This window comes from Protopterus annectens, chromosome 7.part0 (genome assembly GCF_019279795.1).
Source record: "Protopterus annectens isolate FY-2018-M chromosome 7.part0, PAN1.0, whole genome shotgun sequence".
Lineage (NCBI taxonomy): Eukaryota > Metazoa > Chordata > Ceratodontiformes > Protopteridae > Protopterus > Protopterus annectens.
Window position 1 is genome coordinate 557,346,644 of NC_056739.1, and position 19,504 is coordinate 557,366,147.

Consider the following 19,504-nt stretch of genomic DNA (forward strand, 5'->3'; position numbering starts at 1 on the left):
TGGCCATTATAATGTATTAGTTAGTCCAAATGTACTTTATTTTGAAATCAATTTTGCTTCTGAAATTCCATTTAAAAAGGGTTTATATTAGAACACCGAACATTCAAGATGTTGAGTGTTCTTATATCGACCCATATATTGAAGAAACAGAAAACCAAATTTTTTCCTAGGGAAAGAATTTGGTTGTTCGTTTCTGTTACTTCGGCATTTTCAGCGCTCTGGTGGACAGTTACGGGTTGGGTTCAGAAGTGTGCACTTGTGTGGATGTGAGGCTTAGGGCAGGTTAGGTGAGTTAGGGTTAGGGCACTGGTCAGGTAAGTGTGCGATTGTGTGGATGTGAAGGTTAGGGCAAGGTAGGTGAGTTAGGGTTAGGGTGTGGGTGAGGTGGCTGTGCGATAGTGAAGGACCTTAGGGTTAGGGTTTGGGTTAAGGTAAGTGGACAGTTAGTGGTGTATGTATAGTTTAGTGTAGGGTTAGGTGTAAGAGTTTAGGTGTATGTGTGTGGATTGCTGTTTGTTGGGTGTGCTTGTGTTGTGTGTATGTGTTTTGGAACAGCAAACTTTTTCCCTAGGAAAAAATTCGCTGTTCTGAATGTTCGATGTTTTGAATTTTCGATTGCTAGGGTTCGATATTAGAACACTCAACATTTTAAATGTTCGGTGTTCTAATATAGACCCTTTTAAAAATCATTCCCTTTTTTCAAAAATATATTGATCAAAACACTAACCTTTAGTGTCTCATGTCAGCGTCCATGCACTAATGTAAAATGTGTGGCAATAGGATTTTTTTCCAGTTCTTGTGTAATTTCACTGGCATTTTCAGTTAATCTTTCTTTAGAATTTTTCAGAGTCTGAACTTTACACCACTTGGGTGCATCACATTCATAACTTGTAGCTTACAGCATTGATTGAGAATTACAAGTTACTTTTTTGTTACAGTAATAATAAAACTCATCTACATTCATATTGTGATAGATCCTAATCCAAGGACATATACTGCTCCTGTTACAGAGAAATATCTTTTAAAGATGTTGCTCTTCTGTATACGTGAAGAAAAGAGAATCATCTATTTTTCTAACACCCTTACAGAAAATAAGAATAAAATCTGTCACCTCTGGGTCCCCTCTAATAACCGGCTAATGTTTTAAGACTATTCTACTTGGTATAGGCATCATGACAAAATAAACAATATCCTTATGTTATACCTCCAGACCTGGTTTGGATGGAACTCTGTGCACTTTCCAGTCTACTAATACAGTCATTATTCTGTTATTTATTGTGTCCTCTAGATTTAATTTTCTTCTTTGAAGGAAGATGTTTTCAAAGGGTTAAAATGATCTATTGTAGTACTGGTACATGCTCTGTACAGTTCTTCACACAGAAGGGAATTAAACAGGGGAGTTTTACAGTTACCATGGAATAAGGCATTTCTATTCATGGGTTATCAATACAGATGATGCACACCAGTATTGACAACATTGTGCTATAGCTGATTTATGGTATGGTGTGTACCTTTGGATCCCACCTTTTATTTTATTTAGGATATCTGCTAGTTTGTTTGTTTATTTGTGAAATAACATGTGTAATGGTATTGTCAAAAAATCTTTGTTTTCTAGCTCTGAAAAATAAGACACATTACAAAACATTAGATGTACACATGCAACTACAGTATTGTCTGGACACAATCAAAAATATCAGAAAATCAGATTAATTTTGTGTTTAATTCATACAGGCCAAGTAGGATCCTAATGGGACTAACCAGATATTGTCCGTGTTGTGAGCTTATTGTATTATTTTTTTAATGACAAGTTTAACAAAGTATTGACTTGGAATATTCCAAGAGAGCTGATGGCTCTTCCAGAACAAACTTTAATAATGCCCCAGCACAAAGCATATTTGAAACTGAAATCCATCCACACTATTGCATAGGACTACAAACTTGCTACTTAACCTAGGAACAAGGCAGCCTTTGGTTTTGTTATTATCTACTGTATCGTGTGCTGACTGGTTATTGCATTGGAGTTCTTGATATCTTTGCAAGATGGGTAGCTGGATTAATAATGTTTTTTCTTGGTGCTTGATTGGCTGATTAATATATGAAGCAGCATAGCAATTAATGAATGCCTTGTTGATGTTCTTTGTATCAGTATGTATCTTAACATTTACAACATACTGATTGCTTTGTACACTTCGTTTGTATGTACGTGTACACGTGCATTTAACGAGCCATTGTGTGACTCATTGCTTAGTTTTGATAGCTGGTTTTCAATTTCTGTAGATACCTGTGTTTTACTTTAGGTTATGTCATCCATTACAGTTATGGAATCTTCAGTGGGATGGCCTGCAGATTGGATTATTGGATCATTACATCAGAGATATGACCTGAAGCAATATAATCAAATATTCATGTAAATTATCTCTCAGATCACAATTTTGGTATATTGGAGATGACAGAACTAGGATTCATACAAGGGCCTTTGTACCACAAGAACTTGGTCCATGTTTCTTGTGCAGAGTTATACAAACAGTAGGTATTTTAAACTACTACAGACATTTTGATATGGCGAAGGTCCTCATGCAGTATCTTTGGGTGACATTGGTGGAGGTGTGTAGAATGGAGGTTAGCTAGCCTTAACTGTTGATGAAGAAACAAAGGAGAGTGGCAAATGAGGTCAACATTAAGAAATTGTTGAGGAGGGTGATACAAAATGTTATATACCTGGGTGACTGTGTAAATGAAAATTTCTTATACCCTTTACTAACAGGAAAGCAGGAGCTCTGATGTAATCAGTCAGTTTGACAAGGTGCATAAGAGATGGGAATGTATCAGATTTCTTCATTGGTTAAACATAAAAACTCCCCACAATTTCTAGCTTCTTGTCTTACAGACAGAAGACATGAGCATTTGATTTTTCATATTAAATGGTGAGGTAGAGCCTCCTGAAACCCTGTGTGAGGAACTTCACCACTCACTTTATATAATCAACTCTAAGCTCATGCCATTTTGGGCAAAGGGGGTTAATCCCCCTTATGAAAATGTTGATAGATCACAACTTTTGACACATTTCTGTAATAAGGTCTCCAAAGACATAGACAGAGACAAGAAATGGCCTATTGGTTCATAGGTAAGCACTAGGTTAGCTGCCCTTGTGGGCCATTTTAAGCTTAGCCAGTTTCCCTTTTTATGCTCAAAATAACCTATTCCATTTGGTCATATATTGAGCTTACCCATCCCATGGCTGATAGTTATATATTACCCCTAATGAGAGTAACTGGGATCATATATTAGATAATTTGAGGGGGCCCATGCATGGGATAAAGCATTTAGGAGCTGCATCTGTCTGTTAGTAGTAAAGGGGGCAGTCCCTGGGGATAAATGTTCTGTTTCACATACATAGATCTAAGTTATGCTTGAAAATGGACAAGGATGAACTTTGTTTTATGTGGATGGGGAGTGTTATTATTTTGTTGTTTATTTATCTTTGTTATTGACCAAATTACTCTCCTTCACATCAAGGGCAAAGAACTACAAGTGGATTCTAGCTGTATGGCAATTATTTCACTAACTCCAACAAAGTCACAGGGCCAGGTGGGATAATGCTGAATTTTTATAAGGCATATAAACATGACATACCATAAAATACTTGACCATTCATTAACTTAAAGTTAAAGAGTTTGAAACATTCATGCATCCAGTTGCATACCTTACCAGTACTGCTGCTGTTATTCACCCTGAAAAATGATGACTGCAGAAATCTTGTCAAGACAATGTATGGTCTTCTTGCATATTTGTTCAAAAATTCTTTACAATCTTTTGTCAAAGACTAGCAAACGGTCCCAGAATTAATAAGGCTTTAAAGAGAATCATGGATTCTTATGCAATTAGTCTACAGACCATTACAAGCCTAGCCAAAACTCTCCATTTAAAAGCTCCCTCCATCCTCAATGAGAAAAAGACAAGATAGACCATGGGAGAATTTAAGGCTGCAGTCACCTGTAGTGGGAGTTTTATTTCAGCGATGAGGAATACATTGAGATAATAATTTTTCATGCAAAAATGTGTTTTACTTATCTGATGAAGGTTTATTTCCTTTAACTGGGTATTTATCCCATTTATCTGTGAAGGAATATGAGGTCAAAGAAGGCTGGATCTTTCATAGTTCAAAAGAGTAGACACAGATCTCCATGGAACAATCTGTAAGAGACTTTGTAAAGAGAGAGAGAGAGAGAAAATGGCTGCCTGTCTGTCCTGATAACTAACATTTTTGAGGCCACTGATCTTTTTAGTTATGAATCTCTGAACTCCCTCAATATGATTGATATTTTAGAGAAATACAAACCAAAAGGTGTGTTATATACAATAATGAGTCATGAGATAAGAGTAAAGAAGAATTAAGACTTATTTTTATCTGCTAGAGATGTTTTTGGAAATTACATAAGCTGGACAGAAGGCTTTCTGAACTACTGTGGAAACATGATGGTCAAACAATAAAGAAATAGCAACAAAAGTGTCTAGATCCCTTACAGCATTGTCTGACCGGGGGGGGGGGGGGTCACCTATATGATGCTTGCAAATGTTTTGTTTACTAAAATGAACTGTGCTACATTTTTCCACATGTAATTTGAGGTCATTGTCTTTGCACTAGTAGTTAACATGGTCTAACCTGTGATGGAGAAATTGTGAGACAGTGGAAGATCAATTAATTACATCAGTTTTCCAGTCATTTGCAAAATTAGATAATCATAGGCAAGCAGTATTGGCCTGAAGGTCTGAGGGAAGATACCATATAGGACAGGGCCCGACACGGGGCCCTGAGCTACAACACTGGTAAATTTTTGCTTTCAGAAGTAGTACCTGTGATTTTAACCATCTGACTTCTGTCGGACAACCAGTTATTTATCCGCCGCACAGCATAAGGATTTATATTCATATTTACAAGTCTGTCAGTAATGATTGCTTGGGGAATAGCATCAAGTGCCTATGACAGCCCCAGATATGCTATATGCATTACATAACTGCTATCTACTGTTTCAGTTACTTTTCCAAATAAATGAATGTGGTTAAAAAGGCAGGACCTCCCTTTGGCAAAGTAAGATTAGTGAGGATCCAGGGGTAAGAGATTCTCAATGTGCAGAGTAATGAGGCTTTTGATAGTGTCCTCCATAGTTTTACACGTGAGTCTAATGAAATTAATAAATCAATAGTTACAAGACTCCATGATTGGGCTTTGTGTAATGGCTGTTTTCCAGACTTCAGGAATATAAACCAGTGGGGAGGTTAGATTCTTGTCCCTTTAATTAACTTACAAATTAGCATGATTATATACTTATTTAAACAGGAAACATCTTTATTAAATTATCACGTATGACATAGGCAGTCATACTTTATATAAATGAAAAATAAACCATATTTACAGAATTTTAGTTGCAAATATTATACATCACAAACCATATTGACATAATTCTAGTTGCAAACATTAGACATCACTTATAATCTATCCAGTCATTGTCAGTCAAACATTACATAGCTCATTCAAATCATGCCTTCTTTTAAACTTCATTCCTCCTCTGCATGTATTGTTCCCATAATTTCCGTTTTTTTCTATGTAAATTGCTGCTACCCTTTTCTAAAGATCCCATTTCCAGTTGTTTTATCTCTGTTACTATATTCACTACTTCTAGTACAGTTGGTTTAGATGTTGATTTCCATTTTCTAGTAATTGTTTTAGGTCAGCCACCATAATTAGATTCATCAAAGCCTATGCACTTCCAATTCTGTATCATAGCTCACAAAAATCATTTCCTTAGTTACACCAATTTGCTCAACCAGTATCTCTGACAAAATAGTCTGCAGGGAATCTTTAAAGTCTGCCAGCTCATTATACTCCAAGAAAATATGTTCACAATTTCCTCTTTCTTCCCTCATCACACCTCCAACATTTGCTGTCTACCTGAGGAAAAAATCTTTGGAGTCTACTTGAGGTATAAAAATACCTATGCAAACACTTCTAAGCAAAGATCCTAAATCTTCTAGACCTTGTTGCATATTTGGGAGACATACATATATTCCACCATTGTTTCTTTATGTACTGCTTATCCATTCCATCATCTCAATCCTTTCTAACTTCCTCTGATTGATTCTTATAGTGCAGTCCAAATAAATTGTTGTCCTCTTTCCATTCTAGTATCTTTCCCTCTCTAATTATTTGCTCTCCATACCTTGGTAATTTTGACAGTTTTCTCCAATAAATTCCAGCCGTCTCTTGCCTATTGTCTGTATCCCTAATTGCAGTCATCCCGCTTGGCAGAATCTCCTTTCTTCATTCCTTTGTTGGTTTAGTTCTTAGAATACTTTCTGCTACTTTATGTATATAATATTCAAAAATATAATAATCTGTATGGTTGTTGTTATTCTTCATAAGGATCAACATTCAAAATCTCAGTTTCTCCTTGTTTCTTGAGTTTTCCACCCAGTTACATCATCATCCCTTTCCACTTTGAATTATAGGTTACTGCTTATGCTATGTATAGGAGCCTTAACTTAGTAACTCTGAGTACCCCTTCAAATCAGGTAATTCTAAGCTGCCTTGTTCTACTGGAAGATCAGCTTATCCCGCTTGACTCTTCCCATCTTCCGCTCCCAGACAAAATCCTTCAGCTCTTTATTAATTGCTATCCACAGCTTCTCCACTGGTTGATAAAAATATGCCTGACCTGTGCATAAAACTAAAGGGACTAAAAACATTTTAACTGCTTGTATTTTGTTATCCATTATCAATATAAAAGAACTTCCAATTTCTCAGTTTTTTGTATTATCTTTCATTTAGCTTCTTCCCACATATCCTTAGCTGCCCCACCGGAACCATTTTTAATCTAAATCAGCATGATTATTGATGCATATCTCATTACTTTAGCTACCAAATGTTGATATTCTGTACTCCTTAGTGATGTTATAATATTGATAATTTCCTTATTCATTAATGCTCTGCAATATGCAACCAATATTACTTCTTAGACCTTATTGCACTTTATATCTTTTTATGATATTTCCTGATTATTCAGCTTTACTGAATTTAAGTATTTTTGTACATACTTCTGTAGACCATGCTTAAATGTTCTTATATTTGTACATCTACTGTTTTTGGAGCTTTTCTCCATGGTCCTCTGCTTACAATGGGCATTGTACCCAGTAGGACTTTCTCAGTAAACAAAACCAAATAAAGAAAGAAAGAGATTAAGTAAGGTTAGATTTTGGAGGGCTTAGAGAACTTTTTCCATAGTAATTAAAGGGAATTACTGTAATTGTTGAACCTGTAGAATAGCTATAACTGTAGGTGGAATAAAACTTACTCTAAATTTGTCAGATAGGATATTAGCCATTTCCATTAGGTCAGAGTCTGCAGCATTATTGCGGACTGTATGAATAACTATCACCCAGTAGTACATGGAACATAGAGCCTCAGTATCTGCAGTATTTCTGGACATTTGGATAATGTTTGTCTAGGAAGGCCATTTTGTGAGATATCCCAAAAGCAGTACAGGGAGTGTCATGAAAAAGTGCCAACAATATTATAGCACCCTAATGGCCCAGATATCTATTAACATACATCTCAACTTCTTTTCACTTAGCCAAAGGCACATGCCTGGAATGTTGAATTGATGTCAATTTTCAGCAAGAATATTGCCTTTGTCTAATTGTGCTATGATTTGTGGATGTTTTTATCCTTGTACATTTCAGACCATAAAACCGTTTACAACTCTTAACATTTCTCCACTCACTTTAACACTGACTCTACAGAAATTTCTGATTTTCTCCCACAGTATAGCTTATGAAGTCCTACAGAGCAGTTGAGTCTACTCCCACTAATTATGAGGACAAACCTCAAATATCTAAGTATAATTTTGGCTACAGAGGGGATAAATAAATTGTATCCAATCTTATGCTGCTAATGGAATATGTGATGAAAGAAGTGGATGAGTGGAGAACACTCCATCTTCCATGGTTGATGTAACTTAATACAGCTAATGTTACATTCCTCCCCATGTTCATTTTCTGAGCAGGTAACTATGACAGATTCAACTAGCCACTACGATACAGAAACTGCAGATGCTGAGAATGGATTTGTTTGTATGGCGTGGTCACCATTCCCCCAACACACAAATGTATTACTTAGGAAACCATCCCATGACTTATGGCTGTGGTCAAATAATCTATACCACTATAGGAATGCAACCCATAGGTAATTCATGCTAGAACACAACCCAGACTAGTAGATCTATTTATGGAACAGTAATATGGATTGACAGGTTAGAGAATTAAGGAAAAAGGTTAGAGAATTAAGGAAAAATATTAATGCAGCTGCTGGAACCCTAGATTATGGAGTAGATGTTGGCACACATTTGAGAAATACATTAGAAAAAGAGGAGATTAGGGCTATTTAAATAGAATATGGGCCTTTAAATTAAATATGGCAGAATCTAGTACCATTCACTAAACAGAACAGACAGAGAATGGCATTGTCTATTGGACAGCTCTATACAATATCACTGATGGCACTTAGTATTTGTACAATGTCTGGGAAGGGGGGGGCAAAAGAATGTCAAGCACTGTTAATACTTAGAGCTTAGATCCATCTTCCCCCTTCTGAAGATGTATGTCTGTACCAGCTAGAATAAGACATATTGTTACAGCAGAGTATTAAAACTGCTTGTTCATGGTACCTTGTATCTATGCCAGCTTCCCCCCTTATTGGATGGCTAAGGTTTTTGATTATTAGGCCTTCTGTTTACTCTGCTTGTCATCAGCACCGAAGTGCTGTCTTATCCAAGTTAAATAATTACAATAATAACAGAGATTATAGAGATTTAGATGCCAAAAAAGTATGTGTGATACTAATTATATATGGGCCACGAGCAAAAATTTGTTAAAGTTAAGTTCTGTAAAGCATACAGAAGATGCTACAAAGATTGCTGGAATACCTTTTCTTTTGCTGGTCAGTTCTGTTGTAAATTAGGGGATTAATACATTCATCTTGAAGTCTGTGTAAGTCCCAATATGTTTTATAGCTATGATTATAGTCACTTTAGTACAAGAGTATAAGGAAAATAACAGATACCTTTATCTTTTTGGATACAACTTAATAGTCATGCTAGAATCTGCATTCCATTAATTGGCTCTTAGACTAGACATGCTAGAATCCGCATTTCATTAATTGGCTCTTAGACTAGACATGCTAGAATCTGCATTCCATTAATTGATTCTTAGACTAGACATGCTAGATCTGCATTTCATTAACTGGCTCTTAGACTACCACATGTGGATGTTTATGCATGCTGCTGTAATTAATTGTGAGACTACCACTTAGCCCTCCCTGTGATTTCAGTAAAGTAGTTTGTAAAATATTCAATAAAAATAAGAAATTAGTAGAGAACTAGAACTACATTTTGCTGCTGTTAACTGTAAAATACATTTAAGGCCAGATTCATGAATGCCTACACTAAGTGTACATGATCTGTATTCAAGAACATCCCTATCACATTTCCATGCTGTCTATTCACTCAGAAAGATTACACTAAGTGTACATGTAGTCTACACTTTGTAGTAACCTTTATGAATGCCCCTTGATATTTAAGGATATTGTAGGAAAATTGGAAGGAAAATAAAAATTAAGAGGAAGAAGGTGGGAGTTAATGTTTGTATTGTCCATTAGAACGGTGTACACCTCATATATACTTACCGTAGGCATTCATGAATCCAGCCTTTAGGTTATACTCAAAACTAACTTGCTTAATATCATACCCAATACAATTTTTATTTGGCATCAAAACAGATCCTTAATAATGGGAAAATAAACCATATGATATAAGGCATCAGTTTTGAACTCATACTAAAATTGGGTGGTTAACAAATTAATAAATTGCTAAATAAAAACTAAAGTATTACTTCGCACAAATACATTAGCTCTACAAAACATTATTCAAATGTTGGAAAGCATGCATTTTACAAACCACAAATACAGTACATTTCAACCCACCAATGTCTAATGAGAATGAAAACGCGGTGTATATAATTTAAAGTTAGAAAAAATGCATTGTTACCATCAATATTTAAAGTGGCAGTCATATTTAGTTTAATGTGCGGCATATAGCTGATTTCGCACACATAATCCCCTTCATCTGTTGGTGAAACATTTGTGAGTATCAGTGAAGCATTGCCTTTGTTTAGCTCATTCACAGAAAGCCAAACCCTTCTGCTATTAAAGAGAATATTATGAGCAAATCTGGCCACGTCATTTCCCTGGAATTTCCAGTATACTGTGAGAAGATTCAAGTCCAGGGTCTCAGAGTCAGTACTGAAGTAACATGGCAGGAGCACTGTTAATTCCTCATGGTCTGTAATGCTGGGACCTTCTGTTATCATTAGTAGTGCACCATCTACAACACAAAATAAAAAAAATACTACAGTTAAATATGTCGGTAACAGGCATGTTTGCAAAATGTCTGATAAACGTTTGTTAATTAAGCAATAAATTACCAGAAAAATACATTAATCCACTACTGATTTCTATGCACATATATATTTGTGTGTATGGGGGGGGGGGCTGGTTGTGGAGTAAAAATGATTAAGAGCAAAATGAGCAAAATATGCATCAAATCAATGTGCTAGATGAAAACACTGAATGAATTTAAAGTATAGAAGCATTCATATGCAAACTATTGAGATTAACAGTGAAGTCCTGGCTGGAGGGCATTCCAGCTTAAGGAATTGACATACAGATGAGCTGTGCATTTGTTCTAAATTCCTGTAACTTCCATTTGAGTGTTGCTGTTACTGTTTTTTGCTTCTCCTTGTTTGAAAAAAATCACAGTCATTTTGAGGACGTATAATAGATTTCTAAATTTGCCACCAAAGCCAAATTCTCCTCCCATCATTGTACTGTCCTTCATTTGTTAAATTGGCTTTAACTCCCCAACCATCTAGACTATCTCCAAATTACTACAGCCCACAGACTAATTTTTCAACCTACTAAGTGCCAGGCTCTAACCAATATCCTCTAACCATACACCCCTCTGAGAACTCTGAGATCAACCCACCAAAACCTAGTCACTGTCCGCAAACCCAGTCGTCCTGCTGGTCAGCTTCTGCTATACTTTTCATTAGCTAAAAAATGGAATTCTCTGTCATCATCTCGAAGGATTTGTGAAAGCTTTGAAACCTTTAAAACTCTGCTACACTCCAACCTTTCCTCTAACAGGAAATGCAACTGCTCTATCCCCACATAGCATAATACTTTTTCCTCCCCTTAAACTCTTGTCTAACTCTGAGCACAAACCTAACTTAACTTAAATGTAAATAATGTAAATATCACAACTGTACAACCCACAATTAACCTCTACCACATTTTGCTCTCTTTCGCTTCTTAATCTTTTCCCCATCACATCTTAGTTTTCTCTGCCTTCCTAAATTTCAGATGCCTTATAATCAAGGAACTTATTCCTGTTCCTTAGCTTAAAATAAAACTGTCACCATGATTTCTTTACTATGAATTATCTGTACCTACACTTTATAATGCCATCCTAAATATCTTGATACTATGTAACCAAATAATTTATTTTGTTCTCTGGCACAAAATTATATTTTAATTGTGTTTTCTTTACTTTGATTGTAACTGTGAATGCACTATGTAATGCTGAGATATTTTAATTGTGTTTTCTTTACTTTGATTGTAACTGTGAATGCACCATGTAATGCGGAGATATTTTAATTGTGTTTTCTTTACTTTGTAACTGTGAATACACTATGTAATGCGGAGCTTTTCTCCCCAGGCCTCCACTGAAAATGGGCTCCCTGAGCCCAGTGGACCTCCCCAGTCATCAAACTGAAATAAATAAATAAATACATAAATAAGGCCATGGTTCCGACACCAGTCATTGGTCTCAGTGAGGCCTTTCTTTAGGATGTCAACATCACTTGGAGAGTTAATAATAGCCCCCAACTTGCAATTGTCTGCAAACTTTGCCAGCCAGAGTCCCTTCATGTTGGCCTGGACTTCAAAGAAGTAGATACCAAACAGGAGACGACCCAGGACTTAACCCTGTGGGACTCCACTTGTGACTGATTGGCAGTCTGACTTGGAGTTAGCTACATTCACACTGTGGGTTCTATCTGTGAGTGTGCCAGTTTGTACCCCACCTAGTGATATAGGGGTTGATGTCTAGCTTAGTGAGTTTTTCTATGATTCCTGAGTGGGGAATGGTATCAAAGGCCTTGGCCAGATCAAGGTAGGCTGTATGAACCACCTTGCCTTTATTGACAGCTCTGGTGACTGACTCAAAAAAGTTAACTAGGTTGAGCAGGCATGATCTACCCTTCATAAAACCAAACTGTGTGAGATCCAGAGTTTGGGGATTCCCTATATCCTTGTTTATTAGGTCCATGATGATGTGTTTCATTGCTTTGTATATCAGAATCATCAGACTAATAAGGAGATAGTTCCCAGGGTCTGTAGTCATTCCTCCTTTGTAGAGAGGGATGACTGTAGCAGTGCGCCATTTGGTAGGGACAAAGCCTGAGCTGAGGCTATGATTGAACAGGACACACAGGTGAAGTGCCAGTTCACTCTGTAGTTCATGTAGAATACAGCCAGGGATATTGTCAGGTCCCATAGAAGCTGTATTCTTGGCCTTGGACAGTGCTGTTTTAACCTCTGCAGCAGTAATACTGGGTGCCTGGCAATCTACTGGTATTGTGATTGGTCCTTTGGGGGAGAGAAAGGGGTATAGCTGGATCTGAATCTGTCGGCCAGTATATTGGTAATATCTGTTGGCTGGGTATAGGACGTACCATTGTGCAATAGCTCAGAGCAATTCTGGGTATTACTTCTTCACTCTTGGATTTTAAGGGAGAGACTAAAAGTATTGGCCCACATAATGTTAATGCCCATTTTTATTTAATTGCTCAATTTACTCAATGACTTTCTTAAAGAGATAGAAAGGGATCCCTTCTGTAAAGTGGGATTGCTAGTACTGCATTTAGATTAATGTGTAATATTGTGTAACATTTTTTCTCTAGTTTTCTCAAATTGACAAAAGACCAAAAAAATTACTGCAAAAACTGCTCAGATTTCTGTCGGAATGTTACACAAAGTCCAAGATGAAAGAATTGTTTGGAAAATATTTATTACACCTCAGAAGTACAACAGTGATTGAATGCTTCTGTGTTATTTTTGACCCAGTTCCTGATGACCACCAGTCCTCCCCTCAAACGTAAATATTATTTCTTCTACTCTAGGGTTCTACCTGGAAACCAGGTAAGAGATGTCCAAGGAAGTCCATTTTTTGGGCAGCCATGAAGATGATTTTTGTTCTCACCAGCATTCCAGCCATTACAGCGCTTTCTGAATGACCTAGTTCTACCCCCATGGGGGGTGGGGGTGAAAATCCAACTGCATCACTGTGGTGGATCAGCATGCTATCCCCCTTGCTAATGTCCACTGGCCTGTATTGGTCTGCACCCATTTGTATCTTTGTGAATCTAATGGCTAGCTCTTTTTCTCACCTCCCCTCCTCTGAGGGATAATGGGAGAAACGTGTATGTATGTACATACATATGTGTGTGTGGGAGGTGGGGTGGGGGTAGGTTTATGGCTCTGCCTTACCTTTTACCAGGGTAGATCTACCCATTCCTCCTTCCTGTTGATGTCACAAGCTGCTAGTCAAGGTCAACTGGGCTGCATTTTGGGCTTTCTCAGTCTATACTAATGATGCTGCAAATAGTCATTGTACATTTTGTTATGAAGAAAATTTTTCAAAATTGATGAAATCTATTAAAACCTGTGACTTTATCCATTCAGCTGGTCACATGTATTCTTACAAATGATGTAACAGGAACAATTTATCAATTGTTGTACCATCTCTAGCTGTTAAAACTGTGTAACTTCCTTGAAGTAAAGGCACCGCGGATAACTGTCTGTTTAACGCTAGGTGCTTATGTACAAAAAACCTACTGAACACCTGAACATTCCAAAGGGGAATATTAATATATGAGGAAAGAGCTCTAAATTAAGAGTGACCACATATGGTAATGATTCCATGCGTTATCACAAAAACGAATTACTGGACACTGCCAATTTTACCACATGAGAAGTGCAACCACATTTCCCAACTCCCCATTCATTAAAAAGCATATAAAACTAAAGATTAAGAGCTACAGTATTATATAAAATGTGTCATCACATCACTCAAACTTAACTTTTCTACCTATAAACCTAGATTGAAATAAATAAATAAACCCATATTTAAGCAGGCTCCTAAATCACAATGTAACTAAAGTATTTGTCTGCTGCTCTTCACTGTATAACATTACAACAAAGTTATACTGTAGTGTTCATTTTTTCCACCGCAAAGTTCAAGTTTTGCACATAGAAAAATGATACTAAAGTGAAGCAAAGTCAAACAAATGTTCTTAAAAAGGAAATAGCTGCCAACAACTGCTAGCTGAAATACTGGAAACTTCACACTTTTTTTTATTTATGCTGATCTTATAAAACCTAAATCACTTCACAAAATTAATCATCATCATCATCATCACTGTATGCACATACCTGCATTATTTCCTTCTGACTTTTCTTTGGATTCCACTGGTACATAAGCAGCATCGGTTAAAAACAGTTGATACATGTTAATTGTATGCTTACGTCCGAAAACCATTTTACCCAAATATCGTCAATCCATTATATTTAATGTATATCACAGGCAGTAACAATCCCTTATATATAATGCAAACTTCTCCATGCAGCATGCAGGCTATATATTTTAAAGAAAGAAAATACTGTGTAGAAAATGTTTTGTCTGAATTTTATCTAAAACAATGAAAGTGAAGGTAGCCGTCTAACCTGCATGTTAATTCCTTCCTGCTTTTATTACATTAGATACTATAAAGCAAACCAAAATCCAAGTGTGGTATGCACAAAACTACTTTGCAATCCAGTATTGACATTCCCATTTATTCCACTCCACCGTGCATTAATTTAAATAAAATACTTTATATCTATTTATCTATATATGGGTGTCCTTCACATGGTCAACTTTTCAGAACGTCGACTTTCATATGGCCGAGACCATATGATCGACTTTCGAAAAACCGACCATGGGGAACCGCTATCTCCGTATATATACTGTTCTAGACAAGCAACTTATCCATGTAAGCATTTAAGATGAAAAAGTAAAGCAGTGCATATCTCTAACAGTAAAAAAGGGGATTGTCTTTTTAATTTAAACAAAAGAAGAAGAGTACAGCGCAACATACAATAAGAAAGAATCATTAATGGAAATACAGAGCCCATTTTCTAAGCACATTAATGACCGGGTGGGTGATATATGAATGAAGTGCATGGAGAGGCATTATTACACTAAAATGTGGGTTAAATAACATCCTGGTTCAGCAGTACTGTAGAGGAAGACTTGACCATAACAACACTTATTAGGGTGCTTAACAGTTGTTAAGTTCTGGATATATTGTTAAGATCCCATCAGGTGCTCTAGTATTACTGAGTCAAACTATTATTTAACTGATATTTCGGTGTAAATAGCAGCAACTGAATATGAAACAGGTTAATTTCAACTCCTTTTCTTTCTCTGTCTTCATTATAGTCACGAAAAACTTATTTTGGAACCAGCTGTTTCCCTTACAAAGGGGGTACGTAAAGACTTAATGTGGTTTCCAACTGCATTACTGGCTTTCAAAGATGACACAACACTTCCCATTGTTTTAATTTAATGATTTTGTAGCTAGTAGTATATGAAGCAGACACTGTTGCAGTGGTGCAGTGGTTAGTGTTTTCACCTCACAGCAAGAGGCTCTCTGGTTCAATTCTCAGCTGGAGTACCTTCTGTGTGGAGCCTGCATATCATCCCTCTGAGTGACGGAACATTAAAAAAAGACATGCAGGTAGGCGTGTGAATACGTGTGTGCCTTCTCTGAAGGTTAGGCACTGGCCTGGCAACTCAACCCTGTAAAAATTCACTGTCAATCATAAGCGGACTGGAAATCTAAATCTACTGTGGTGACCCCTAACCAGGAAAAGCTGGAAGAAGAAGTACAAGAAACAGACAAATCTCCATGAATTATGAAGAATTATGCCCTATGATCATAATTTGAAATTATGTTTTGCCAAAATGGATGCCAAGATTCACCTCTCGAGCTTCGCTCTTGAGATAATTTTTCTTGACATCCATGTCTCAAGCACATAATAACCCAGTTACAATCGACGACCAAATCATAATCTGCTATTTAATGCCCATGGTATTAGGCCTCACAACACCCCTGGTCAATCCATTATTTCCCTGTAACATCCACCCTGTCGGGCAATTTTGCTTAGTTAATCACTGATACAAGACTAGATCCAGTCTTAAAACAAAGCTGACAATATTTTACAGTTGATGTGAGAAAGTAACAATTGAGTAAACAAGTATACAGAATAGCCAGGTTATATTTGGATCAAGGTGAAATAGATATAATAGAGAAACTAAGATGCATACGCCTAACCTCATCAGAATCTATACATGGAAAAATAAAGCACACAACAAACTGCAAAAGGTACAAGTGCCATGGATAAAGATGAATGCTTCTAAATGTTTATTACAAGATTTCTTCACAAGAGGTCTTTTAATAAACAGGTAAAAGTGCTCAACTATTTCCTGTCTCTGATTCCTTCTGTGGTGTACTGTCTTTATACAAATACACAGATAACAGGCAGCACCCAGGTGAGTATTCTAAGTAACAGAAGTTATGCAGAAGAAAGAATAGTGACAGACATAACTAATACTTCCCCTCAGATCATGGTATACTGAGAGAAAAATGATAATCGAGTAATTTGCAATATGTAAGTATTTACAGTTTTATGGTATTAAATATATTGTCAAGTCTTTAAGTAAGGTTTCATGGTTAGATACACAGTAGGTGGAGTAGAATGAGGTAGTTAGGTGAAAGGGGAGTGATGTTGTCAGAAGCAAAATGCATTAATTAAATACAATAGTATTTATAATGTTTTGGTATTAAGTATATTGTAAAGCCTTTAAGGAACATTTCACATTTAGGTACACAGTAGGTGGAGTAGACTAAAGTGGTTAGGTGAAAGGGAAGTGATAGTACCAGAAGCATATACTGCTTAGTCTATGTGGTGTAGAGTGGGAGGTAAAGGCTTGAGTACGTAACAAGTTGTCAGTTGTCTGAACAGTATTAAAAAGGATTGGCTGCAGGTATTTAATCAAGTGGCTGGACAGCGGAGGACAGGAGCATTGCTTGACTGAGGACTGAGGCCGTAGGCAGGATTGAAGATTTATATGTAAGAAGACAGTTCTCTGATGAAGTGCTGACTATGATTTTGTAGTGCAGGATAAGTAACAGGAGGCAGATATTTCCAGGTTGCACATGATAGTGAGGCTTTTATGGTGCCCCTTAACTGCAAACTGAAGAGCAACTAAAAAAAGACCAAGTTCTGCTATTAGAACCTGTAGTAAGTAGCTTGTAGACACTTCAGTACTGCAGTCCTGATCAGACAATGAATGCTGGTACTGCACCACTGATCAATCATCATTCCAAATCGTACCCCCTAACATCCTCTGCCCAGGGCTCATCCGACCTAAGCTGCTTCATATGCATTCCCATGTTATATGACTAATTACATGAATAGAATGTCACAGTACATCCTCTAATGTTTAAGAATATGTCTTTTTAAGAAAAACTTGAAAATCTCTCACCATTCAATCCTGAAGAAATACAGATATGTAGCATTATTTGCTAATGACATTCCTTCCAATCTAGCATGTCTTCTACAAATGGTTTTCTTTAATTTCATCCTATGATGTCTAATACAGCAAACTTAAAATAAGCATCTTCACAACCTTATTGCTTTTGCATTCAAAAAGTAATAATTTTCATTATTTGTCCGAATAACATTCAGATGCCCATTAATTTATTATTGTAGCCTTCTGAGCTTTCCAAGCACATAAAACGGACTACACATTGTGCATCAGCTAACATATACTATGTATTTATTTTAACATAAAAAGTAACAGTGGCAGGGTCACAACTAGTAGTACACTCACCTTTGGTGCAGAAGTCTGTGGGTTCTATTCCCGCACCATGCAGATTAATTGCTGACAGTGCAGTGTACCATCATGGTAGTACTGCATTTCTGAGTATGCCATTCTTCAGATGACACATTAAATCAAGGTCTCATCTACTTGAGTTGGTCATAGCTTGGCTGGATGTATAAGATCCTCTAACACCTAATGAAAAAGAGTAAAGGAAATTCTTTGAAAAGTGACCATGGGGACAGTAGAACAAACCGGGTCAAGAAATTTTGAAATATGCCTACTATCATGCAAGTTTTGTACTTCACCATACCCCCCTTATTCTTTATCTGTGCTTGGGTTTTGTTTAAAAGATCTCTTAGACGTTTGTCTTTTTTCATATAGAAAGTTGAGGACTTCTCTGACTGCTTTCAAAACTAAAGGAAACCCATTTAGAAATTTCATTTTAATCCTAAGTATTCTGTGCATATATGTTGACTGGTACAACTTCATTACCACCCATTAACTAAATTTGTTTACATTTATCGACTACTATGGATCCCATGTGGTGATGCACAAGTTTTATCCATCTATCAAAATTTATATATATATATATATATATATATATATATATATATATATATATATATATATATATATATACACATACACACACACACATATATATATATATATATATATATATATATATATATATATATATATATATTTATTTATCTATCCATCTATCTATATCTATCTATAGCTGTCTCTTAGTCAGCATCAGCATTTGTATTTATGTCCTTGTGTAATTAAGGACACTACTGATTTTTTTATTAGACTGAGGAACTGGTTTATTAAAAGAAATGATAAAAACTTGAATTCTAACTATGTGTTTGTGACGTTAGATATAACATCATTATTTACTGTAATACCAAATTAATTTGGGGTTGAGGCTGTATGTGAATTCCTTACTGGTGAAGTAGGGATGTTGACAGCAAAGGTGCAAGATATTTGCACATTATTAGAAACTGTTTTAACCAAAAACGTTTTTTATTTGATAATGAGCCGTTTTTGCATTTATCTGGTATGGCCATGGGGACACCTGTGGCCAACACCTATGCAAATACAGTTTTTTTTTTTACCAATGGGAGAAAAAATATGTTTTTAGTAATAAAAATGATTTATGTGGAAAAGTTGAACTATATTTTAGATTTGTAGATTACTGCTTTTTTGTATGGAACGGTACAGTTGATGAATTGTTGAACTATGTTGCTTATTTAAATAATACCACTGAATTTCTTGAGTTGAAAATGAATGATTCCTTTACTGAGATAGTTTTTCTTGATGTGCATTTAGAAAAAACAACTGGATAGAGTGGAAACAAGTATACATAAGAAAAGTTTTCATGTGGATAGATATGTGCATAG

The 19,504-nt window shown here is 36.2% G+C and overlaps 1 protein-coding gene across 4 annotated transcripts in view; it reads right to left on the bottom strand.

The window, feature by feature from the left end:
- LOC122806592 (basement membrane-specific heparan sulfate proteoglycan core protein-like) overlaps positions 1 to 19,504 on the bottom strand; it is a 1,657,353-nt gene that overhangs the window by 749,650 nt on the left and 888,199 nt on the right. For all 4 annotated transcript variants that reach the window (XM_044077142.1, XM_044077143.1, XM_044077144.1 and 1 more), the window contains one exon: positions 10,098 to 10,433. In XM_044077142.1, the coding sequence (XP_043933077.1) occupies positions 10,098 to 10,433 (336 nt within the window). The remainder of the gene's footprint in view (positions 1 to 10,097; positions 10,434 to 19,504) is intronic.